This window comes from Hyla sarda, chromosome 3 (genome assembly GCF_029499605.1).
Source record: "Hyla sarda isolate aHylSar1 chromosome 3, aHylSar1.hap1, whole genome shotgun sequence".
Classification (NCBI taxonomy): domain Eukaryota; kingdom Metazoa; phylum Chordata; class Amphibia; order Anura; family Hylidae; genus Hyla; species Hyla sarda.
Window position 1 is genome coordinate 332,357,815 of NC_079191.1, and position 26,869 is coordinate 332,384,683.

The following is a 26,869-nucleotide window of genomic DNA, read 5'->3' on the forward strand; positions in this document are numbered from 1 at the left end:
TAAGTTTTGCTTCACAAGCACATGACTGGTGCAGGATTTAGGAAGAAGGATATGGCCAGCGTGGAAAGTGCAGACATCCCTTTACAGAATAAAATCCGAATCACAGGACAAGGTAACCAACAATGACGCGTTTCAGGCGTGAACCGCCCTTAGTCATATGCAGGATATGTATTCTTGTGGCAATGATGCTCAACGATACATGCACAATCTCTTAAAGGTATATACTGTATTTGTAGATTTTATGAACCTTATTGGCAGGGCCGGCTCTGCCTATAGGCAAAATAGGCAGCCGCCTAGAGTGGCTTTTTGATGGGGGGAGCCACTCTGCCTGCCGCAAGAAAGTTAGACAACCAGCATCCAAACCACTCGTTCAGCCAGCAGCATGAGGAGGAGGTTTGCTACAGTGTGTCACCCCAGTAGTAAGGTGGGGTGTGTCAAAGGGCTGGCCAATGAGCAGAGTCAAGTGTCTGCAAAATTAGCTTTTGCCTAGGGTGTCAAAAATCCTTGCACCAGCCCTGCTTATGGGACATGTGCAAGAAGGCTGATATCCCCCATCCACACTTATTATGAGACATGAGAGTTGTGCTGGAGATTGTTTTATCCTGAAGATGGTGGATCAATACCAAATGAACCTTTAATAAAAATTTGTGCTTCGTAGGTGTTATTCTTTTAGTTTTGCAGAGTAATTCTGTACTGAAACCAGTTTTATTGTGCTTAGTATTATCACATATTTAATTGCAACATAGGACTGTGCCGGTCCTATTTGCTCTATGAATCCCACGTAGGCAAGCAGATGTTGTTGTTATAACAGATTTAAGATTAACAGATCTATTTTCCCTTTCTTTTTTGTTTAACCAAAAACAGGGAATGGTAGCTTTAACATTGAGGGGGCTTATGCAATGGCAAAAGGCTATAAACACAATGAGTTAAACCACTGAGCAACTTTGGCCTAGAGCAGATAACCTGGCCTCCTATATTGCATATACTTCTATATTAAAATTAACATTTTGGACAGTCATGAAAGGCCAATGTGGACCATTTTAAATCTGTATCTTTTATTTTCCTTTCCTTCTCTCTGCACTTTCTCAACCCTCAACCCAGTTTCCATCTTTAGAATGAAAGTAGCTGGAGTGATGTGTGTGGTGTGTGAAGGAGGTTTGGAATATAGATAAATTGATGAGTTAATAATTAATGAGAGTTCATCCTTTGTTTCACCCCCATATTTTTGAGTAGGATGAATGGAAGACCCTTAGGAAGGAGTGTGGAGTGGGTTGCTGATTCAGAGGCAATTTGTTTGACATACAGTCATTTTTTTTCCCCAAATGGAAAAAAACGTACTTTTATGTATTCATTTTATAAAAAATTTCCAATTTAAAAAAAATAAACATCTACTTACCTCCAGCATTTCCACAGTGCCTTTGGTATCCTACTGCTGTCCCCATATGCCACTGTCGAGACCATTGTCCTGGGCCCAATGTGTCATACTGCCAATCAGCAAATCGCTGGCCAAGACAGGACATAGCTGCAGTATGACAACAGGATGATTCCAAGCTCAGGCAGAGGTTCCCAACTGGGGACTGGAGCAGGACACTGGAGGCATCGCAGGAACGCTGGAGGTAAGTAGAGATTTTTTTAAATCTCTCACCATGGGCATAGTTAAAAATTCCCCTCTCTCTCACCGGATAACCCCTTTAAGTCAGGATATAAAATTATATAAATTATATAAAATTATTGTGGAATTAAGTTGATATGGCAGTAAGTTATACTTTACATCAAGGAAAAGGAATCAATTATTTCCAGAATATTCTCAGAAAGTTTGTTCGTCCTTCACCTGGTATCACTGAACATGTCCAGTATGAACAACTGTAATGGTCTATACAGACTAAAATGTGTATGACTAAAATGTGTCTGTGAAATGTTAGTTTATTAGACAATAAACACATTTGTTCAACGGTTGTTCGACAACCAACCTACATTGGTTTAATATATACTGTATATACCTACATTAATAAATGTGACAGCTGGGACTGCAAGTTTTTAATTCCCCAGCAGTGCCACCCCAGGAGAAATAATTACACAGTTACAAAATGAATAAGCTGCCTGTGTATGGATATTCCAGGAGAGAATCACTCTCATTCCCGATTTCTAAAAGATTGTGTTGCTGAATATGTGAACCCCTCTCTGAACTGATAATACCTAGAAAAACTAAATGAAGAATTTCTCAAAAGAAACAGTATAACACAGTGGTATTCTACCAAGTTACCATCAGTATTTCCATTAATGATATACAGTAAATCAAAAGCCTTCTCGATGGAACTGAAAATAATTGTGTACCTAGCGTACCGGTCAAACTTATAGACAGTGAAAACTTTTCTAATTGGCCATAGCACTAATTGGTCTCATAGTTACAACAAAAGTGCAGACATATAGAGGAATATGCGTACCGCTGTGGTTTCTTTTTCTCAAGACACAGAAGATAAATAATCTTCCTCATGACCTTGCTTTGGGTTTTAAGGATAATGAAGCAGTACGCTTAGACTTTTGTACATTTCATTGAGGAGCAGTTTCCTATATATCACCAAAACAATATTAGTTTTCTCCCTTCTCCCATCCTTTTCGTGGGTAGGGAGACAGAATAATGATTAGAGCATTAAAAAATGACATCTTTACGGAGGAAAAAAAGACATAAAAGAATTAGCAGTATAAAAAAAAAAAAAAGAATACATCATAAAAAATAAATACTGGTGACAATTAACGTCCCCATGTCAGAAATGAGAATACAGTGAAGAAATAATATTGCAAAAATTGAGTTATCGTAGCAGAAGGTTTAGACTAATTGGATCTGTACTAGTTATATGCTTGGGCGACTCTCAAATAACTGTAAGCTAAACATGTGTTGTACTGGCTTCACATTCTGAAAATACGATTAGCATTTCAGTCTTCTTCACCCATTTAGGAAGGTCATGTAACACAGACTTTAATCTAACATTGAATGGTTTGGTTTATTTTAGACCCTTCTTACATTTAGCACCATTTTAATGGGTGCTAGATGAAAATAAAACTATAATAATTTACCCTTAAATTTACCAATGGCAGAATGCGCATTCTAACACATACAAAAGCAATTAGTGGATGTAAATATGTCAGTCGGCAATTTACCAAGTGGAGATCATTTGGGTCTGAATTTCCTTTTGCGAAAAGTCTGCTTCGAAACTGTAGATGTTAAGGGTAAATATCAGTGATTGCGGTTCACTGGATAATAATTCTAATCATAATTGTGTCATAATTAAAGGAAAATAAGTAATTTTCAGTGAAAATAAAAGGTTAAATTATGTGTAGGAAATAAATCAATAATTGCTAAATATCCTCTCTCTGTATATACTGTTGATATGTGGCTTGTGTCAGGTATTGCAGCTAGGGTGACATTTCAGAAACAATCCATGGGCAGCAGGAGTGTCACCAATAAAAATTACTACATTACGTGTTTCAAGGCTGATACTTGCCTCTTCATCAGATGTTTAATATGGCAGTTCAGAGTTTTCTAAAGAAGATGCCAGTTCCACGATGGTCAATTTGAAAGACTCTCCTGGGACTGGTGTTTCCTTTAGAAAACACTGAACATATTATACATCTGATGAAGAGGAAAGTATCATCCTCAAAATGTGTTATGTTGTTTATTGGTGAAAATAAAACTCTATGAATATCCCCTAACACTTTTCAGTTATCTTTACATACTATATTGACAGATCACACCAGACCTCTGGAATGTTTCTATTGCAATATACCTTCTATTAGAATTAGGCAGACACTTTAAAATCCTGATAAGTAAGTTATTTGTCCAAATTTGACAACAATTTTTATATACTACAGTTAAACTTTATATGATTCATAGTGATAAGTGAAGGGGTTTGTTAAAAAAAATTCTACCCTGCTTCTTACTCCTGGCTGTGGCCAGGTCCAGACCAGCATTGTCCTCATTAACATCTAGTGACCTGTAGAGGGATCCCTGTTTCTCTACACTTAGCAACGATGAGGTACGCATCACTGCTTACTGTATGCCACAAGGTAGTAAGTGGCAATACCATGCATCACCACTTAACACTTTACACTCTGTGGACTGGGACCTATGCACCAACTCAATGTCAAATCTGAAAATAATTTGACAGTACAATTGTAGCTAAACCTCCTGAAACAAATCTCAGGAAGTTTGCTCATCTTTAATTAAAATGTTGTTTATAGAGGAAATGTGGCCTCTCCTGACATGTCTGTTTAACCCCTTAAGGACCAGGCCCATTTTGGCCTTAAGGACCAAGCCAATTTTATTTATGCATTTTAGTTTTTTCCTCCTCACCTTCTAAAAATCATAACTCTTTTATATTTCCATCCACAGACCCATATGAGGGCTTGTTTTTTGTGTCACCAATTTTACTTTGTAATGACATTACTTATTTTGCCATAAAATGTACGGCACAACCAAAAAAAATATTATTTATGTGGAAAAATTGAAAAACTATTTTAACAAAATTAGTATGTTTGAAATTGCCCTAATTTGACCACCTATAACTTTCTCATTTTTCCATATTCGGGGCAGAATGATAGCTAATTTTCTGCGCAGTGATCTGTAGTTTTTACTGGTACCCCTTTCGCTTATATTTTAGTTTTCATTAATTTTTCATAAAAATTTTTGGGAGTAAAATGTGCCAAAAAAGCAGCAATTATGGACATTTTCCCCCCGATAGTTTAGACTTTTACATATGCAGCAATACCAAATATTGCTTTATATTTATAAATTTTATAATTTTTTTTTACGCTTTTTTAGGGGTAAAATGGAAAATAATTGATGATTTACATTTTATTGGGGGGGGTGAGTTTTCGAATTTTTTTACTTTTAAAAAAATGTTTTTTAACTTTTTGTTACACTTTAATTACTTTAATTTATAGCAATCATTTGATTGCTAATACTGTTCAGTGCTATGCATAGGGCATAGCACTGATCAGTGTTATCGGCTATCTCCTGCTCTGGTCTGCTCAATCTCAGACCAGAGTAGAAGACCCCTGAAGACAGCCAGAGGCAGGTGAGGGGACCTCTGGCTGCCATGCTGGATGATCGGATCCCCTCTGTATTAATCAAGGCATCTGAGGGGTTAATGGCGGACATCCACGCGATCGCGTATATCCGCCATTACCAGTGGGTCCCTGGCTACTGATAGCAGCCGGGACCTGCAGCTCAGGATGTGAGCACCAATCCGGTGCTCACGGTCATGGCGGAGCGTAAATGTACCCCAATGTACATATGCACCCCAATCTAACTAGAGAACACATCTCCACAATTGAGGAACCAAAACCACAAATTGGTCATAAAACCGGCCGACAAGGGCGGTGCCGTGATGGTGATGAACAGATCCAAATATATTGCGGAGGCTAAGAGACAACTTGATGATGAGATTACTTACCAAAAAGTACAGATTGACCCGAGATGGGATGTGGAGAAGGTGATCAAAAATATATTGCACAGAGTGTTGGAACAGGACCTTATCGATAAACCTCTTTTTGAGTTCCTGTTGGTTCAAAACCCAGTCACTCCATATTTCTACATATTACCTAAAATTCACAAATCTCTCAGTGACCCGCCCGGATGCCCTAGTGTGTCGGGCAGAGACTCTGTTACGAGTCACATATCTATTTTTTTAGATAAGGTCCTTCGTCCATACGCTACTGGAGCAAAATCCTACATACGAGACACCTCCGATTTTTTAGAGAAGATTGGGACTGTCTTTGTTCCGGAGGGTGCCATCTTGGCATCCCTGGACATAGTCAGTCTCTATACCTCCATACCCCATGAGAGTGGTATCAAGGCCATTGGAAGCCATCAGTCAGGATTTCTCTCCCCTGCACCTGGAGCTTCTGGTCAGCCTGTTGGAGGTGGTCCTCACGAGGAACTACTTTAGGTTTGATGAGCAGTTCTACGTGCAACGCGTCGGTACAGCGATGGGGACAAACGTCGCACCGACGTATGCAAATATGTTCGTCGCCCACCTGGAGGAAGGTGCCGTCTATGTCTCCCACCACTTCAGTCATGTGCTGGGGTGGTGGAGATACATAGACGACATCTTCCTCATCTGGGCTGGTGGTACATCACAACTGCTAGCATTTCATGAGTATCTCAATACTATACATCCTAATATTCAATTTACCCTCACCTACTCATCCTCTGCCGTTCAGTTCCTTGACACCACGGTCAAGATAGAGGGGTTTTGTTTGCAGACTGATTTATATACTAAACCGACGGATAGCAATTATATCCTGAGGTATGAGAGTCAACATCCAAGAACTATGATCAAGTCCTTACCCACTATTCAGATGCTCAGAGCTAGGTGGATAGATCATGTACCCCCACTCAAAAAAGGAGGCGATCGCACAAGCCATTTAAAAAGGAGAGAATTGAAGTGGATCTATATGTTGAACTCACTGAAGCCGGATGGCCTCAATGTACAGTTCAAAATTACTCACAAAATTTGCAATTTATGATGTTACCCTAATGCAGTGATTTTGCCCATGTACATCTGCGGAACCCTGATGTATGTTTATGGTACAATTTTATTTATACTTTTTCCTTTATTCCCAGGAAAGAGCGGGGGATCGGCGAACATGAATCTGTGATGTTAAGCCAGGAACACATCTGTATCATCATCTTATACTCTGCTAATTTTGGGAACAACATCTGTCAATTAGGAATCTGTGGCATACCCCAGCTGCATGACTGCACAAATATAAAGTACAGCCAAGTACGCAAAGATGGGGACGTGGATGCAAAGATATCACCAATGCTGAAGAGTGGACCGGAATATTGCCACCCGCCGGGATTCCCTACTGGGTGACATAAGACCGGAACAGCCACTACAGAGCGGGTCCCCGCTCTGAGGGTGGACTCTCCTTTAAGTTTGGTGTATCTCCACCCCCATGATGCTCTGGTATAACCAGCAGATAGCGCTGTACGCATTGGAGGCTCGAGACATAGCTGTATGGGTCTGACCGATTCCAAGATGGCGCATTTGAGAGGCCTCAGTGAGGTGCGCATGCGCAAATTCCCGACGACACTCAGTATGAAGAGCATGTCATTTCCTGTGTAGGACCGGAAGTGGTATACAGGCGGCCGTGCTGTATACCCGATGGTGTCCCTGGATACACATCCGAGAGATTTTTAATTTCCCTCTTCTTTTTTTTTTAAATCTTAAACTTTCCAGTACTTATCAGCTGCTTTATGCTCCACAGAAAGTTGTATAGTTCTTTTCAGTCCAACTTCCTCTGGAGCATACTTCAGATGATAAATACTGGAAAGCTTAAGATTATTAAAAATAAGTAATTTACAAATCTTTATAACTTTATGACACAAGTTGATTTGAAAACATTATTTTTTCCACCGGTGTACCCCTTAAAATTAACCCTATATTTATAGAGAGAATTTTATAAACCCCATATTGAATCAACATTATTGAAAACCATTTTAGTTGCAGTCAGGTGGTCTTTTTGTGCCTGTCTGTAATCTGAATACCATACAGCACTAACCTGCTGTGCTCAACATGAACATGTTCTACTTGTTTTACATATTAAGCTCATATTTTACTTTTCTTCATTACAAATGAAATTAAATGACTTAACATAGTCTCCTCACATAACTTTGAAGACCTAAACATGTCTCTCCCCTAGGCAAAATATGTCAACTACAACTAAACTTCCTATTCTTTTGGCAAACTGCACAATAGACTACTCAAGTGTAAAAATACCAGATGATCTTTCATAACTTTATGCCATAAACTTTTCAGTGTTTCTGCAGCAAAGATCCTTTGACTGTAACTCTTAAAGGGGTACTCCGGTGAAAACCTTTTTTCTTTTAAATCAACTGGTGGGAGAAAGTTAAACATATTTGTAAATTACTTCTATTAAAAAATCTTAATCCTTCCTGTACTTATTAGCTGCTGAATACTACAGAGGAAATTCTTTTCTTTTTGGAATGCTCTCTGATGACATCATGAGCACAGTTCTCTCTGCTGACGTTATTATAATAATTATAATAACGCTTTATTTATTGTTGTCCTTAGTGGGATTTGAACCCAAGTCCCCAGCACTGCAAGGCAGCAGTGCAAACCACTGAGCCACCATGCTACCCTTAGCATACATCTGCTATGCATCTGCTATGCATCGTTGCTAAAATGGACAGAGATGTCAGCAGAGAGCACTGTGCTCGTGATGTCATCAGTGTTCCGAAAAGAAAGGAATTTCCTCTGTAGCATTCAGCAGCTAATAAGTACTGGAAGGATTAAGATTTTTTAATAGAAGTAATTTACAAATATGTTTAACTTTCTGCCACCAGTTGATTTAAAAGAAAAAATGTTTTCACCGGAGTACCCCTTTAAAACAATTTTTAACCATCTTTAGAAGCTTAGGACTGCATGTGAAAAAAAAAGCTTTAGGTTGCGTTCACGTGCTAGTAACAAGCAGTGGGTTTCCCACTGTGGGCCACCCACTGCGAATTATCCTGCCATTCATTTGAATGTGTCGGTGGACAGTCTACAATAGTGTCAGATTTGCAAACTGTCCACTGACCCATTCAAATGAATGATAGCGTAACTTGCAGTGGGTTTCCCGCAATGGAAAACCTGCTGCTAGTTACTGGCACGTGAATGCACCCTAAGAGTATGTTCACACAGGCACAAGACCAACCTGTGTAAAGACACACTATTGTGGAATGCTCTTTTTGAACCATGGGTAGCACAAGGGTGAGTGGGGCCAGTTCTGAAGCTTCAATGGAAGTAAGAGCAAATTATAAAATACAATAGGACTAATTGTACTCAACACGTATGGTCCTGTACATGACCGACAAATATAGATCCTCTTAGCATAAATACAAAATAAATCACCAGCTGACCAACACCAGTGAAACAGGTGCTTAAAACATAACTTTTATTCCTATTTCTATAAAAGAACCAAAACAACAATTGTGTGTATAAAGTGCTTGTATTCTTTTTGAAATACCAAGAAAAAGAGCTGTTAAGATATAATTAAATCCACTAAGGAGTGCTATGTTGTTCACACAAAAGCACCTCCAGATTAAATATGAGCGTTATAGTGTACTCAAAAATATTTACTCCCTCAGTCATATATTTCTGGTGACCAGTTCACACAACGTGTTTCTGTCGCCTCCTTCAGCGACGTCATCAGGGGAGTATTCAGAACACAGGGGGTTAATAAAAGATTCTTATATAGTACATTCATCAGACAGTCACTTAAGGCTGACATCCAGCCCAGAGTGCGCGCTGCTGTTTATATCTCATCTGAAGACTCTAAACCGGAAACCAGCTAGAGGGTTGTAAGACAGACCCCCGCTGGCTGAGGGCTTCATGATAAATGGATACACCCATACGGTCTATTCTTATTTTAAAATATAATTTTTTCTTGGATTAAGGGTGCATCTGACAGTTGCATATACCAATAAGCATTAAGTGACTGTCTGATGAATGTACTATTTAAGAATCCTTTTTTAACCCCCTGTGTTCTGAATACTCCCCTGATGACGTCGCTGAAGGAGGTGACAGAAACACGTTGGTTGAACTAGTCACCAGAAATTGATGAGGGAGTAAATATTTTTGAGTACACTACAACGCTCATATTTAATCTGGAGGTGCTTTTGTGTGAACAACATAGTACTCCTTAGTGGATTTAATTATATCTTAGCTCTTTTTCGTGGTATTTCAAAAAGAATAAAAGCACTTTATACATCCAATTGTTGTTTTGGTACTTTTCTAGCAATAGGAATAAAAGTTATGTGTTAGGCACCTCTTTCACTGGTGTTGGTCAGCTGGTGATTTATTTTAAATACAATAGGAGCAGGGTTTTCTCAATTGGTACAGCAATGGTTTTTAACATGAAAATAAATGCAATTCTAATTTAAAAGAGGGCATATATGGCCCTTATAAACATACACTTAAAGGGAAATTAAATCTTATAAGGTCTACTAACTGGGAACCGGATTGAAGGTGTTATCCATGATTAGAAGAAAATATCTTAATGATTTGCCCAGATTATACCAGATGGACAGATTGTCAGAATGATGGACTGGGGCTCCTTGAACCAAAAATGGGAAGGGGCTCACCTGCCATCTAAGCATAACCTATTAATGATAAACTTTATTGTTATTATTACACACACGGGTAATATCATCCTGAAGTTACAATACAGAAGGTTATTTGTTAACCCATAAGAGATAGACCCTAGTGCCAAGCAACTGGTTTCACAGTAAGCACCAAATGGACCTTCAAGGACTGTTACTGTTTTGGGGCTTGCAGACATCAGAAGATCCTTTGGTACACTTGTGGGCCATGTCAATAAACTTCCATAGCATCAGTTAGTATCCAATGAAAACAAATACTATAAGAAATTATAGATAGAAATTCACAATATCTGCAAATAGGACAACCACATTGGTTAAACATACATTTAAATCACATAATTTCACAGATAATTTGCAAAGAAAATTCAAAAAAAGGCCTTACCTTCCAATAAGCAGAAATTCACCGATCACGCCCAGTCTTCTCATTGCAATTAAAAGTCCTCGCACTGTCATTCCCTCACAAAAACAAACCACCACTCTTGCTTTTGGTAGTCTTTCCCGAAGTTTTTTCAGTAATCGGTCAAAACTTTTCTCCCCTGCATTGCTGTAGATCTTGTCTGTGTGGGCAATGCACAGGCCTTCTTGTGTAGCAAGTTCTTTAAAAGCCTCCATTCCACTTTCTCCATAATTTCCTATAAAATAAAAATGACTTTAGAGTTTTCAGCTTCGGAACATATTGTGTTTGCAGCATTTAAAATTCATGCACTTTCTGATTATTTGACATTAGTCTTCATAGCTGAGAGCTTACATTGGCATGACCTGCTGAACCAAGCACTGCACTCAGACATAACATAACTAAAATGATTCTACAATCTTTCTGATGGGAAATCCTTGCCCAAGGCATGACATTAAAAATATAAGGACATTTTGAGCACAAGACCTAGTTCTACTTTTAACAATTGAATATAAACCAACTTAACCCCTTAAGGACTCAGCCCATTTTGGCCTTAAGGACTCAGACAATTAAATTTTTACGTTTTCAATTTTTCCTCCTCGCCTTCTAAAAATCATAACTCTTTTATATTTTCATCCACAGACTAGTATGAGGGCTTGTTTTTTGCGCGACCAGTTGTCCTTTGTAATGACATCACTCATTATATCATAAAATATATGGCGCAACCAAAAAACACTATTTTTGTGGGGAAATTAAAACGAAAAACGCAATTTTGCTAATTTTAGAAGGTTTTGTTTTCACGCCGTACAATTTCTGGTAAAAATGACATGTGTTCTTTATTCTGGGGGTCAATACGATTAAAATGATACCCATTATTATATACTTTTATATTATTGTTGCGCTTAAAAAAAATCACAAACTTTTTAACCAAATTAGTACGTGTCACGATGCCGGCTGGCGGGTAGTGGATCCTCTGTGCCAGAGAGGGATTGGCGAGGACCGCGCTAGTGGACCGGTTCTAAGTCACTACTGGTTTTCACCAGAGCCCGCCGCAAAGCGGGATGGTCTTGCTGCGGCGGTAGTGACCAGGTCGTATCCACTAGCAACGGCTCACCTCTCTGACTGCTGATGATAGGCGAGGTACAAGGGAGTAGACAGAAGCAAGGTCGGACGTAGCAGAAGGTCGGGGGCAGGCGGCAAGGTTCGTAGTCAGGGTGATAGCAGAAGTTCTGGTACACAGGCTTTAGACACACAAAACGCTTTCACTAGGCACAAGGGCAACAAGATCCGGCAAGGGAGTGCATGGGAGGAGGTCAGATATAGTCAGGGACCAGGTGGAAGCCAATTAAGCTAATTGGGCCAGGCACCAATCATTGGTGCACTGGCCCTTTAAGTCTCAGGGAGCTGGCGCGCGCGCGCCCTAGAGAGCGGAGCCGCGCGCGCCAGCACATGACAGCAGGGGACGGGAACGGGTAAGTGACCTGGGATGCGATTCGCGAGCGGGCGCGTCCCGCTGTGCGAATCGCATCCCCAACGGCCATGACAGTGCAGCGCTCCCGGTCAGCGGGACTGACCGGGGAGCTGCAGGGAGAAAGACGCCGTGAGCGCTCCGGGGAGGAGCGGGGACCCGGAGCGCTAGGCGTAACAGTACCCCCCCCCCTTAGGTCTCCCCTTTTTTTTGTCCGGTGACTGCCTCCCCTGGGATGAGGACACCGGGAAGGAATGGATGGTTTCCTCAATGGCAGGCAGTACAGCAGGAGTAGGAATGGGGAGGGAGGGCAGAGGGTGAAGCTTGGCACGGGGCAGGGAGACACAAGGACGGGAGCCATGAGGGGACACGGAGGCTTGCCCGAAGGGACTGGGAGGGGGGAGAGGCATTTTCTGTGGCAGGCAGAGTCCCTAACGACCTTAGGGGGACCGGATACAGGGGGAACCACAGGGTCACGGCAGGGAGTACTGGGAACCGGTTTAAGGCAGTCCTTGGAACAAGAGGGACCCCAACTCTTGATCTCCCCAGTGGACCAGTCCAGGGTTGGGGAATGGTGTAGAAGCCAGGGTAGTCCAAGGAGAATTTCGGAAGTGCAATTGGGAAGGACCAAAAATTCAATTTTCTCGTGATGAGGTCCGATGCACATTAGGAGGGGCTCCGTGCGGTAACGCACGGTGCAATCCAACCTGGCTCCGTTGACCGCGGAAATGTGGAGTGGCTTGACAAGACGGGTCACCGGAATGCGGAATTTATTCACCAAGGACTCCCGAATAAAATTCCCAGAGGCACCAGAGTCCAGGCAGGCCACGGCTGAGAGGGAAGAGCTGGCTGAAGTAGAAATCCGTACAGGCACCGTGAGACGTGGAGAAGCCGACTTAGCATCAAGAGACGCCACACCCACGAGAGCTGGGTGCGAGCGTGCGTTTCCCAGACGTGGAGGACGGATAGGGCAATCCACCAAAAAATGTTCGGTACTGGCACAGTACAGACAAAGATTCTCTTCCTTACGGCGATTCCTCTCTTCCAGGGTCAGGCGAGACCGATCCACTTGCATGGCTTCCTCGGCGGGAGGCCTAGGCGCAGATTGCAGTGGAGACTGTGGGAGAGGTGTCCAGAGATCTAAGTCTTTTTCCTGGCGGAGCTCTTGATGTCTCTCAGAAAAACGCATGTCAATGCGAGTGGCTAGATGAATGAGTTCATGCAGGTTAGCAGGAGTTTCTCGTGCGGCCAGAACATCTTTAATGTTGCTGGATAGGCCTTTTTTAAAGGTCGCGCAGAGGGCCTCATTATTCCAGGATAGTTCAGAAGCAAGAGTACGGAATTGTATGGCGTACTCGCCAACGGAAGAATTACCCTGGACCAGGTTCAGCAGGGCAGTCTCAGCAGAAGAGGCTCAGGCAGGTTCCTCAAAGACACTTCGAATTTCCGAGAAGAAGGAGTGTACAGAGGCAGTGACGGGGTCATTGCGGTCCCAGAGCGGTGTTGCCCATGACAGGGCTTTTCCAGACAGAAGGCTGACTACGAAAGCCACCTTAGACCTTTCAGTAGGAAACTGGTCCGACATCATCTCCAAGTGCAGGGAACATTGCGAAAGAAAGCCACGGCAAAACTTAGAGTCCCCATTAAATTTGTCCGGCAAGGACAGGCGGAGGCTAGGAGTGGCCACTCGCTGCGGAAGGGGTGCAGGAGCTGGCGGAGGAGATGATTGCTGCTGAAGTTGCGACTGAAGTTGCTGCACAATGGTGAATACTTCCGACAGCTGGTGGGTTAGATGGGCGATCTGTCGGGATTGCTGGGCGACCACCGTGGTGATATCAGAGATATAAGGCAGGGGGACGTCAGCGGGATCCATGGCCGGATCTACTGTCACGATGCCGGCTGGCGGGTAGTGGATCCTCTGTGCCAGAGAGGGATTGGCGAGGACCGCGCTAGTGGACCGGTTCTAAGTCACTACTGGTTTTCACCAGAGCCCGCCGCAAAGCGGGATGGTCTTGCTGCGGCGGTAGTGACCAGGTCGTATCCACTAGCAACGGCTCACCTCTCTGACTGCTGATGATAGGCGAGGTACAAGGGAGTAGACAGAAGCAAGGTCGGACGTAGCAGAAGGTCGGGGGCAGGCGGCAAGGTTCGTAGTCAGGGTGATAGCAGAAGTTCTGGTACACAGGCTTTAGACACACAAAACGCTTTCACTAGGCACAAGGGCAACAAGATCCGGCAAGGGAGTGCATGGGAGGAGGTCAGATATAGTCAGGGACCAGGTGGAAGCCAATTAAGCTAATTGGGCCAGGCACCAATCATTGGTGCACTGGCCCTTTAAGTCTCAGGGAGCTGGCGCGCGCGCGCCCTAGAGAGCGGAGCCGCGCGCGCCAGCACATGACAGCAGGGGACGGGAACGGGTAAGTGACCTGGGATGCGATTCGCGAGCGGGCGCGTCCCGCTGTGCGAATCGCATCCCCAACGGCCATGACAGTGCAGCGCTCCCGGTCAGCGGGACTGACCGGGGAGCTGCAGGGAGAAAGACGCCGTGAGCGCTCCGGGGAGGAGCGGGGACCCGGAGCGCTAGGCGTAACAGTACGTTTATAATCCCTTTATTTTGATGACCTATAACTTTTTTATTTTTCCGTATAAGCGGCGGTATGGGGGCTCATTTTTTGCGCCATGATCTGTACTTTTTTTTTGATACCACATTTGCATATAAAAAACTTTTAATACATTTTTTATAATTTTTTTTTAATAAAATGTATTAAAAAAGTAGGAATTTTGGACTTTTTAAATTTTTTTTCGTTCACGCCGTTCACCGTACGGGATCATTAACATTTTATTTTAATAGTTCGGACATTTACGCACGCGGCGATACCAAATATGTCTATGAAAAATGTTTTTTACGCTTTTTGGAGGTAAAATAGGAAAAAACGGACGTTTTACTTTTTTATTGGGGGAGGGGATTTTTCACTTTTTTTTTACTTTTACATTTTTTTACATTTTTTTTTACACTTGAATAGTCCCCATAGGGGACTATTCATAGCAATACCATGATTGCTAATACTGATCTGTTCTATGTATAGGACATAGAACAGATCAGTATTATCGGTCATCTCCTGCTCTGGTCTGCTCGATCACAGACCAGAGCAGGAGACTCCGGGAGCCGCACGGAGGAAGGAGAGGGGACCTCCGTGCGGCGTTCTGAATGATCGGATCCCCGCAGCAGCGCTGCGGGCGATCCGATCGTTCATTTTAATCGCGAACTGCCGCAGATGCCGGGATCTGTATTGATCCCGGCACCTGAGGGGTTAATGGCGGACGCCCGCGAGACCGCGGGCGTCGGCCATTGCCGGCGGGTCCCTGGCTGCTATCAGCAGCCGGGATCAGCCGCGCATGACACGGGCATCGCTCCGATGCCCGCGGTTATGCTTAGGACGTAAATGTACGTCCTGGTGCGTTAAGTACCACCTCACCAGGACGTACATTTACGTCCTGCGTCCTTAAGGGGTTAAAGGGGTACTCCGGTGGAAAACAATATTTTTATATCTTTTTAAATGAACTGGTGCCAGAAAGTTACAGATTTGTAAATGATTCTATTTAAAAATCTTAATCCTTCCAGTACTTATCACATGCTGCATTCTCTAAAGGAAGTTCTTCTCTTTTTGAATTTATTTTCTGTCTGACCACAGTGCTCTCTGCTGACACCTATGTAAATGTCAGGAACTGTCCAATGCAGGAGAAAATCCCCATAGCAAACCTCTCCTGCTCTGGACAGTTCCTGACATGAACAGAGGTGTCAGCAGAGAGCACTGTGGACAGACAGAAATTAAATTCAAAAAGAAAAGAACTTCATCTGGAGCATACAGCAGCTAATAAGTACTGGAAGGATTAATTAAGTTTTTTTTAAATAGAAGTAATCAAAACTGTTTGGTTGAATTAATAATGTGTTAAATTCATTTAATTCTGCTCAATTCTGTATTGACGGGACTTAGTGTTACAAAAGACTGGATGGGTTTAGAAAAGTTGAAAAACTACCAGAAAGGGAATCAGACATCACTTCCATACTGTCTTAAGGGGTACTCTGGTGGAAAACTATTTTTTTTAATCAACTGGATCAAGAAGGTTAAACAGATTTGTAAATTACTTCAATTAAAAAATCTTAATCTTTCCAGTACTTACAGTGCTCTCTGCTGACACCTCTGTCCATGTCAGGAACTGCCCAGAGTAGGAGCAGATCCCCATAGCAAACCTATCCTGCTCTGGATAGTTCCTGACACAAACAGAGGTGTCAACAGAGAGGACTGTGGTCAGACTGAAAAAGAACAACTCAATTACCTCTGCAGCATAAAACAGCTAATAAGTACTGGAAGGGTTTAGAATTTTACATAGAAATATTTACAAATCTGTTTAACTTTCAGGAACCAGTTGATCTTAAAAAAATAGTTTTCCACTGGAGTATCCCTTTAACTATAAATCTTCCCTGATGGTCCATGTGGCTTCTGCTTGCCTCATCCACATTTCTTTAAAGAGGTATGTCAACCAAAGATGATGAGGCAGGGAAAAGCCACCACAGACTGCCCCAATGACTTGTTGTTCAGGCAGCATGAAAGTGATTCGTTTTTCCCTTAAGGGTATATCCATACTGAGTAGTTTGAGCGGAATTTTCCTTGCTCAGAATTGCAAATCAGAAATTTGTTCACATTGCGGAATTTCAGCGGCCGAGAATTGCTCCACTGAAATTGATCTGTTAATTCTTTGCGCGGAATTCCGTGAGCACCGCATTGCCGTCAATGGTGATGACACAAAGCCATGTGGTCCTACCGCCGAAGGATTTCGGGAGCCGCCCCCAGATGAAATATGTGCTCACGGAAATCAGCTCAAATTATTCAATGTGAACATACCTTTAAACCTATGCAGACGATACGAAATGTGAGCCAATGCCTACAGTGGGAATGTCAGTCTATTTGTCATTTATTCAGTGAATAATTATGTATTAAATTATTTTCTCATATGTCTTTAAATGTATCCCCTTGTATTGCTGAATGTACTGTGTGTGGATGGGCTTAGAAGTCAAAATGAATAGAACAGAAAAGTGCAGTAGGATATACAGCCTGTAAATCTTAAAGAACATAATGAAAACATCAAAATAGATCATATCTAATAGTCACTAGAAAAAGTTAAGCCATAGCTATAACAATGTAATGGTCACTGTTATTTTCAACAACTGCCCTCCATGTGATAGCCTATGTAAACTAAAAAAAATATTTGAAAGTTTATCCACTCGCCAAAGTTATCTCCTTAACTCAGAAAAAAAGCTATAATGTTTTGGCCTCTAAGTATCTCACTATCCTGCAAACATCTGTCCACGACCTGTTGTTAGGGGAATTCCATCTCTAGAGAGACCAAGACTGAACACAGAAAGTGGGGTCAGGCCATAGCTTGTACTATGTGCAGGAGATATATGAATTTAACATTAAAGTGTTAAGGAGCCTAGGGCGCTTGCATATGGCGTTGATTTACCAACACTTAATTTGCTTAAATGTGGACATTAAAGCCACATCCACACATATAGAAATGCCCTCAGAGCCCAGACTTTTGCTATCTAGTTCACAAGTACAGTACTCTAGGCTAGTATCTTCTTGGTAACTTATTGAAACTAAAATGCTAGTTTATAGTGTATGTAGGAGTATGTCTAACTATAAGGAGGGAGAAACATTTAAATCCACCTACAGTGGGGCAAAAAAGTATTTAGTCAGCCACCAATGGTGCAAGTTCTCCCACTTAAAAAGATGAGAGGGGCCTGTAATTTCAATCATAGCTATACCTCAACTATGAGAGATATAATGAGAAAAAAATCCATAAAATCGCATTGTTTGATTTTTAACCCCTTAAGGACTGAGGGTTTTTCGTTTTCTGTACTTTCGTTTTTTCCTCCTCACCTTTTAAAAATCATAACCCTTTCAATGTTGCACCTAAAAATCCATATGATGGCTTATTTTTTGCGCCACCAATTCTACTTTGCAGTGACATCAGTCATTTTACCCAAAAATCATTGTCCGACGAAATTGAAGAAAAAACGCAATTTTGTAACTTTTGGGGGCTTCGGTTTCTACGTAGTACATTTTTCAGTAAAAATGACACCTGATATTTATTCTGTAGGTCCATACGATTAAAATGATGCCCTATTTATATAGGTTTGATTTTGTCGTACTTCTGAAAAAAGTCATAACTAAATGAAGGAAAATTTATACGTTTAAAATTGTCATTTTCTGACCACTATATCGTTTTATTTTTCTGCGTATGGGGTGGTATGAGGGCTAATTTTTTGCACCGTGATCTGATGTTTTTATTCATTTTTTCATGATATAAAAAGCAACCAAAAATATGTTATTTTGGACTTTGGAATTTTTTGCGCGTACGCCATTGACCGTGTGGTTTAATTAATGATATATTTTTATAGTTTGGACATTTACGCACGCGTCGATACCACATATGTTTATATTTATTTTTATTTACATGGTGTTTTTTTAATGGGAAAAGGGGGTGATTTTAACTTTTATTAAGGAAAAGGTTAAATCACATTTATTAACTTTTTTTTTACACTTTTTTTTTTTGCAGTGTTATAGCTCCCATAGGGAATATACGTGAGTATATTAGAATGTTATATAACTTTTCCTCATGCTACAATTCCCCTATAAAAGGTTAGCTTCGGAGTACTCCTTTAAGGACTCAGCCCTTTTCAACCTTAAGGACTCAGCCCTTTTTTTTGCAATTCTGGCCTCTGTCACTTTATGCACTAATAACTCTGGGATGCTTTTACCGTTTATTCTGATTCCGAAATAGTTTTTTCGTGACACATGGTGGTAAATTTTCGGCATTTCTTGGTGAAAAATCCCCAAACTTTATGAAAATTTTGCTTTAATCTAACTTTGAAGCTCTCTGCTTGTAAGGAAAATGGATATTCCACATAAATTATATATTGATTCACAAATACAATATGTCTACTTTATGTTGGCATCAGAAAGTTGACGTGTTTTTACTTTTTGATGACATTAAAGGGCTTCAAAGTTCAGCAGCAATTTTCAAAATTTTCACAAAAATTTCAAAATCTGAATTTTTCAGCGACCAGACAAGTTTGAAGTGGATTTGAGGGGCCTTTCTGTGATAAATACCCCATAAATGACCCCATTATAGAAACGACACCCCTCAGTTTGTTAACCCTTTTAGTGTTTCATAGGAATAGCAGAAAAGTGGAGAAAAATAAAAATCTGCATTTTTTACACTAGTATGTTCTTGTGGCCCCATTTTTAAAAGTGGTATAAGGAGAAAGAGCCCCCCCTCCCCCCAAAAAAAAAATTAAAATAAATAAAAAAAAATTGTAGCTCAATTTCTCTCGAGTATGGAAATACCTCATATGTTGACATAAAGTGCTCTGCGGGCTCACAACATGGCTCAAGATGGAAAGACCAACTGTGGGATTTTTTTAAACAAATTTTGCTGCCATGGTTTTTTGGGGCCATGTTGCATTTAGGAAGCCCCCATGGTGCCACAACAGCAAAATAACCCCCACATGGTACTATTTTGGAAACTACACCCCTCAAGGAACGTAACAAGGGGGGGTATAGTGAACCTTAACATCTCACAGGTGTTTGACGACTTTGCGTTGAAGTGTTACCCCAAATTTTTCTTTTTCACAAGGGGTAATAGGTGAAAATGGACCCCAAAATTTGAAGCCCACTTTCTCCCGAAAGCGCCCCACATGTGGACGTTAAGTGCTCTGCTGGCACGCTACAATGCTCAGAAGAGAAGGAGCAAAATTTGGCTTTTTGAAAGAGAATTTTGCTTAAATGTTGAAAAACTACAACTCCCAGCATGCTGAGACTGTCCAGGCATGCTGGGAGTTTTAGTTCTGTAACATCTGATGGGCCAGATGTTACAGAACTTCAACTCCCAGCATGCCTGGGCAGTCTGGACATGCTTGGAGTTATAGTTTTGCAACATCTGTAGGGCTACAGCTTGGGCACCACTTTATAGTGGTCTCCAAACGTTGGCCCTCCAGATGTTGCACAACTACAAGTCCCTGCATGTCTAGAAAGCCTTTGGCTGTCTTAGCATGCTGGGAATTGTAGTTTGGCAACTCCTAGAAGGCAGCAGTGAAGGTATCTTACCACTGATCTTCACTGCTGACTCCATCGCTGCTCCACCGCCGCCGCCTCCTCACTGCCGCCGATCCCGTCACCAATCCAGTGGACTTTAGCTTCCTCGTGACTCCGGTACCCACCGATATCTTCCCTCCTGCTCTGCCTGACATCCAGGGGCGGGCAGTGTGGGGATTTCAACTGTAACCCCCTGCCCCCAACTGCCATTGGTCAGTTAGTCCTAACCAACCAATGGCAGGGGATAGGAGGAGTGTTACGCCGAGCGCTCCGGGTCCCCGCTCCTCCCCGGAGCGCTCGCTACACTCTCGTTTCTGCAGCGCCCCGGTCAGATCCACTGACCGGGTGCGCTGCGATACCGCCTCCAGCCGGGATGCGATTCGCGATGCGGGTGGCGCCCGCTCGCGATGCGCACCCCGGCTCCCGTACCTGACTCGCTCTCCGTCGGTCCTGTCCCGGCGCGCGCGGCCCCGCTCCCTAGGGCACGCGCGCGCCGGGTCTCTGCGATTTAAAGGGCCACTGCGCCGCTGATTGGCGCAGTGGTTCTAATCAGTGTGTTCACCTGTGCACTCCCTATTTATACCTCACTTCCCCTGCACTCCCTCGCCGGATCTTGTTGCCATTGTGCCAGTGAAAGCGTTTCCTTGAGTGTTCCTAGCCTGTGTTCCAGACCTCCTGCCGTTGCCCCTGACTACGATCCTTGCTGCCTGCCCCGACCTTCTGCTACGTCCGACCTTGCTTCTGTCTACTCCCTTGTACCGCGCCTATCTTCAGCAGTCAGAGAGGTTGAGCCGTTGCTAGTGGATACGACCTGGTCACTACCGCCGCAGCAAGACCATCCCGCTTTGCGGCGGGCTCTGGTGAAAACCAGTAGTGACTTAGAACCGGTCCACTAGCACGGTCCACGCCAATCCCTCTCTGGCACAGAGGATCCACCTCCTGCCAGCCGGCATCGTGACAGTAGATCCGGCCATGGATCCCGCTGAAGTACCTCTGCCAGATGTCGCTGACCTCACTACGGTGGTCGCTCAGCACTCACAACAGATAGCGCAACAAGGCCACGAGCTGTCTCAACTGACCGTGATGCTACAGCAGCTACTACCACAGCTTCAGCAATCATCTCCTCCGCCAGCTCCTGCACCTCCTCCGCAGCGAGTGGCCGCCTCAGGCCTACGACTATCCTTGCCGGATAAATTTGATGGGGACTCTAAGTTTTGCCGTGACTTTCTTTCACAATGTTCCCTGCACTTGGAGATGATGTCGGACCAGTTTCCTACTGAAAGGTCTAAGGTGGCTTTCGTAGTCAGCCTTCTGTCTGGAAAAGCTCTGTCATGGGCCACACCGCTCTGGGACCGCAATGACCCCGTCACTGCCTCTGTACACTCCTTCTTCTCGGAATTTCGTAGTGTCTTTGAGGAACCTGCCCGAGCCTCTTCTGCTGAGACTGCCCTGTTGAACCTGGTCCAGGGTAATTCTTCCGTTGGCGAGTACGCCGTACAATTCCGTACTCTTGCTTCAGAACTATCCTGGAATAATGAGGCCCTCTGCGCGACCTTTAAAAAAGGCCTATCCAGCAACATTAAAGATGTTCTGGCCGCACGAGAAATCCCTGCTAATCTACATGAACTCATTCATCTTGCCACTCGCATTGACATGCGTTTTTCCGAAAGGCGTCAGGAGCTCCGCCAGGATATGGACTTTGTTCGCACGAGGCATTTTTTCTCCCCGGCTCCTCTCTCCTCTGGTCCTCTGCAATCCGTTAATGTGCCTCCCGCCGTGGAGGCTATGCAAGTTGACCGGTCTCGCCTGACACCTCAAGAGAGGACACGACGCCGCATGGAGAATCTCTGCCTGTACTGTGCCAGTACCGAACACTTCCTGAAGGATTGTCCTATCCGTCCTCCACGCCTGGAAAGACGTACGCTGACTCCACACAAAGGTGAAACAGTCCTTGATGTCAACTCCGCTTCTCCACGTCTTACTGTGCCTGTGCGGATATCTGCCTCTACCTTCTCCTTCTCCACTAAGGCCTTCTTGGACTCCGGATCTGCAGGAAACTTTATTTTGGCCTCTCTCATCAACAGGTTCAACATCCCAGTGACCAGTCTCGCCAGACCTCTCTACATCAATTGCGTTAACAATGAAAGATTGGACTGTGCCGTGCGTTACCGCACGGAACCCCTCCTAATGTGCATTGGACCTCACCACGAAAAAATTTAGTTTTTGGTCCTCTCCAATTGCACTTCCGAAATTCTCCTTGGACTACCCTGGCTTCAACACCATTCCCCAACCCTGGATTGGTCCACTGGGGAGATCAAGAGTTGGGGCCCCTCTTGTTCCAAGGACTGCCTTAAACCGGTTCCCAGTACTCCTTGCCGTGACCCTGTGGTTCCCCCTGTAACCGGTCTCCCTAAGGCCTATATGGACTTTGCGGATGTTTTTTGCAAAAAACAAGCTGAGACCTTACCCCCATCCCGTGGCAACACTGTTGTTTGGGTGGTCGTTGATCGATTCTCCAAGATGGCACATTTCATTCCTCTTCCTGGTCTTCCTTCAGCGCCTCAGTTGGCAAAACAATTTTTTGTACACATTTTTCATCTTCACGGCTTGCCCACGCAGATCGTCTCGGATAGAGGCGTCCAATTCGTGTCAAAATTCTGGAGGGCTCTCTGTAAACAACTCAAGATTAAATTAAACTTTTCCTCTGCATATCATCCTCAATCCAATGGGCAAGTGGAAAGAATTAACCAGGTCCTGGGTGATTATTTACGCCATTTTGTTTCCTCCCGTCAGGATGACTGGGCAGATCTTCTACCATGGGCTGAATTCTCGTATAACTTCAGAGTCTCTGAATCTTCCTCCAAATCCCCATTTTTCGTGGTGTACGGCCGTCACCCTCTTCCCCCCCTCCCTACTCCCTTGCCCTCTGGTTTGCCCGCTGTGGATGAAATATCTCGTGATCTTTCCACCATATGGAAAGAGACCCAAAATTCTCTTTTACAGGCTTCATCTCGCATGAAAAAGTTTGCCGATAAGAAAAGAAGAGCTCCCCCCATTTTTGCTCCCGGAGACAAGGTATGGCTCTCCGCTAAATATGTCCGCTTTCGTGTCCCCAGTTACAAACTGGGACCACGCTATCTTGGTCCTTTCAAAGTCTTGTGCCAAATTAATCCTGTCTCTTACAAACTTCTTCTGCCTCCTTCTCTTCGTATTCCTAATGCCTTTCATGTCTCTCTTCTTAAACCACTCATCATCAACCGTTTCTCTCCCAAGCTTGTTTCTCCCACTCCTGTTTCCGGTTCTTCTGACGTCTTCTCAGTGAAGGAGATACTGGCCTCCAAGACGGTCAGAGGAAAAAGGTTCTTTTTGGTGGATTGGGAGGGCTGTGGACCTGAAGAGAGATCCTGGGAACCTGAGGACAACATCCTAGACAAAACTCTGCTCCTCAGGTTCCCAGGCTCTAAGAAGAGGGGGAGACCCAAGGGGGGGGGTACTGTTACGCCGAGCGCTCCGGGTCCCCGCTCCTCCCCGGAGCGCTCGCTACACTCTCGTTTCTGCAGCGCCCCGGTCAGATCCACTGACCGGGTGCGCTGCGATACCGCCTCCAGCCGGGATGCGATTCGCGATGCGGGTGGCGCCCGCTCGCGATGCGCACCCCGGCTCCCGTACCTGACTCGCTCTCCGTCGGTCCTGTCCCGGCGCGCGCGGCCCCGCTCCCTAGGGCGCGCGCGCGCCGGGTCTCTGCGATTTAAAGGGCCACTGCGCCGCTGATTGGCGCAGTGGTTCTAATCAGTGTGTTCACCTGTGCACTCCCTATTTATACCTCACTTCCCCTGCACTCCCTCGCCGGATCTTGTTGCCATTGTGCCAGTGAAAGCGTTTCCTTGAGTGTTCCTAGCCTGTGTTCCAGACCTCCTGCCGTTGCCCCTGACTACGATCCTTGCTGCCTGCCCCGACCTTCTGCTACGTCCGACCTTGCTTCTGTCTACTCCCTTGTACCGCGCCTATCTTCAGCAGTCAGAGAGGTTGAGCCGTTGCTAGTGGATACGACCTGGTCACTACCGCCGCAGCAAGACCATCCCGCTTTGCGGCGGGCTCTGGTGAAAACCAGTAGTGACTTAGAACCGGTCCACTAGCACGGTCCACGCCAATCCCTCTCTGGCACAGAGGATCCACCTCCTGCCAGCCGGCATCGTGACAAGGAGGTGGCATCACTGCCACATCGCTCCTATTTTTCAGGATGATCGGGGATGTCTCTGTCTTCTCCGATTATCCCTATTTTCTGGGCTATCGGGTCAGCAGAGACCTGATCAGCTCAGAATTTGCGGCCAATATGGGGGGACCTTAATATATGCCTGGATGCCTGCTGAATGATAACAAAAGGCATCCTGGTCCGGTCCCCGCCCCGGCGAGCAGCAAGGGCCGGAAGAACGCAGGGCGTACCGGGCGCCCTGAGTCCTTAAAGGAGAACTCTGGAATATAAAAATTGTCCCCCATACTGCCGGCAGTAAAAAAATAAACATGTACATATCTTCCTCCGCTCCCCTGGGGCCTCCAGTAACTGGCTCCGGTCTCCGCCGTGATCCTCTTCCTGGTTGCCGGTGGTCGGAGAATCATACTGCACTCAGCCAATCACCAGCCGCAGCTAAGTCAGACACGGCCGGCGATAGGCTGAGCGGCAGTGTGAGAACACTTCAGGACACAAAATTCTTCACTACACCGGCACCTGCTGCCGCTCAGCCTATCACACTGTCACACTACCGCTCAGCCTATCGCCGGCCGAGTCGGGACTTCACTGCGGCTGGTGATTGGCTGAGCGCAGTAAGACTCTCCGACCACCGGCAACCTGGAAGAGGATCGTGGTGGAGACCAGAGCCGGTTACTGGAGGCCCCGGGGGAGCGGAGGAAGGTATGTACATCTTTACTTTTTTACTGCTGGCAGTATGGGGGGCGATTTTTATACTCCGGAGTACTCCTTTAAGGACTCGGAAACGGGGGCGTATGGGTACGCCCTGTGTCCTTAAGGGGTTAAGAATCAGACAATGTGATTTTATGGATTTTTTTTGCCATTATGTCTCTCATAGTTGAGGTATACCTATGAGGAACATTACAGTCCTCTCTCATCTTTTTAAGAGGGAGAACTTGCACAATTGGTGGCTGACTAAATACTTTTTTGCCCCAGTGTATATGTCACGATGCCGGCTGGCAGGAGGTGGATCCTCTGTGCCAGAGAGGGATTGGCGTGGACCGTGCTAGTGGACCGGTTCTAAGTCACTACTGGTGTTCACCAGAGCCCGCCGCAAAGCGGGATGGTCTTGCTGCGGCGGTAGTGACCAGGTCGTATCCACTAGCAACGGCTCAACCTCTCTGACTGCTGAAGATAGGCGCGGTACAAGGGAGTAGACAGAAGCAAGGTCGGACGTAGCAGAAGGTCGGGGCAGGCAGCAAGGATCGTAGTCAGGGGCAACGGCAGGAGGTCTGGAACACAGGCTAGGAACACACAAGGAAACGCTTTCACTGGCACAATGGCAACAAGATCCGGCGAGGGAGTGCAGGGGAAGTGAGGTATACATAGGGAGTGCACAGGTGAACACACTGATTAGAACCACTGCGCCAATCAGCGGCGCAGTGGCCCTTTAAATCGCAGAGACCCGGCGCGCGCGCGCCCTAGGGAGCGGGGCCGCGCGCGCCGGGACAGGACCGACGGAGAGCGAGTCAGATACGGGAGCCGGGGTGCGCATCGCGAGCGGGCGCCACCCGCATCGCGAATCGCATCCCGGCTGGAGGCGGTATCGCAGCGCACCGGGTCAGTGGATCTGACCGGGGCGCTGCAGTGGCGAGAGTGTAGCGAGCGCTCCGGGGAGGAGCGGGGACCCGGAGCGCTCGGCGTAACAGTACCCCCCCCCCTTGGGTCTCCCCCTCTTCTTGGAGCCTGAGAACCTGAGGACCAGACTTTTGTCTAGGATATTGTCCTCAGGTTCCCAGGATCTCTCTTCAGGACCACAGCCCTCCCAATCGACCAAAAAAAAGGTTTTCCCTCTGACCTTCTTGGAGGCCAGTATCTCCTTTACGGAGAAGATGTCCGAAGAGCCGGAAACAGGAGTGGGAGAAACAAGTTTGGGAGAGAAACGGTTGATGATGAGAGGTTTAAGAAGAGAAACGTGAAAGGCATTAGGAATACGAAGAGAAGGAGGAAGAAGAAGTTTGTAAGAGACAGGATTAATTTGGCACAAAATTTTGAAAGGACCAAGATAGCGTGGTCCCAATTTGTAGCTGGGAACACGGAAGCGGACATATTTAGCGGAGAGCCATACCTTGTCTCCGGGAGAAAAAATGGGGGGAGCTCTTCTTTTCTTATCAGCAAACTTCTTCATGCGAGATGAAGCCTGTAGGAGAGAATTTTGGGTCTCTTTCCATATGGTGGAAAGATCACGAGTTATTTCATCCACAGCGGGCAAACCAGAGGGCAAGGGAGTAGGGAGGGGGGGAAGAGGGTGACGGCCGTACACCACGAAAAATGGGGATTTGGAAGAAGATTCAGAGACTCTGAAGTTATACGAGAATTCGGCCCATGGTAGAAGATCTGCCCAGTCATCCTGGCGGGAGGAAACAAAATGCCGTAAATAATCACCCAGGACCTGGTTAATTCTTTCTACTTGCCCATTGGATTGAGGATGATA

General features: G+C 44.9%; 1 protein-coding gene across 4 annotated transcripts in view; it reads right to left on the reverse strand.

Annotated features, from left to right (window-relative positions):
* Positions 1 to 26,869, reverse strand: part of LOC130362581 (metabotropic glutamate receptor 1) — a 443,185-nt gene that overhangs the window by 287,673 nt on the left and 128,643 nt on the right. For all 4 annotated transcript variants that reach the window (XM_056567315.1, XM_056567317.1, XM_056567318.1 and 1 more), the window contains exon 3: positions 10,551 to 10,800. In XM_056567315.1, the coding sequence (XP_056423290.1) occupies positions 10,551 to 10,800 (250 nt within the window). The remainder of the gene's footprint in view (positions 1 to 10,550; positions 10,801 to 26,869) is intronic.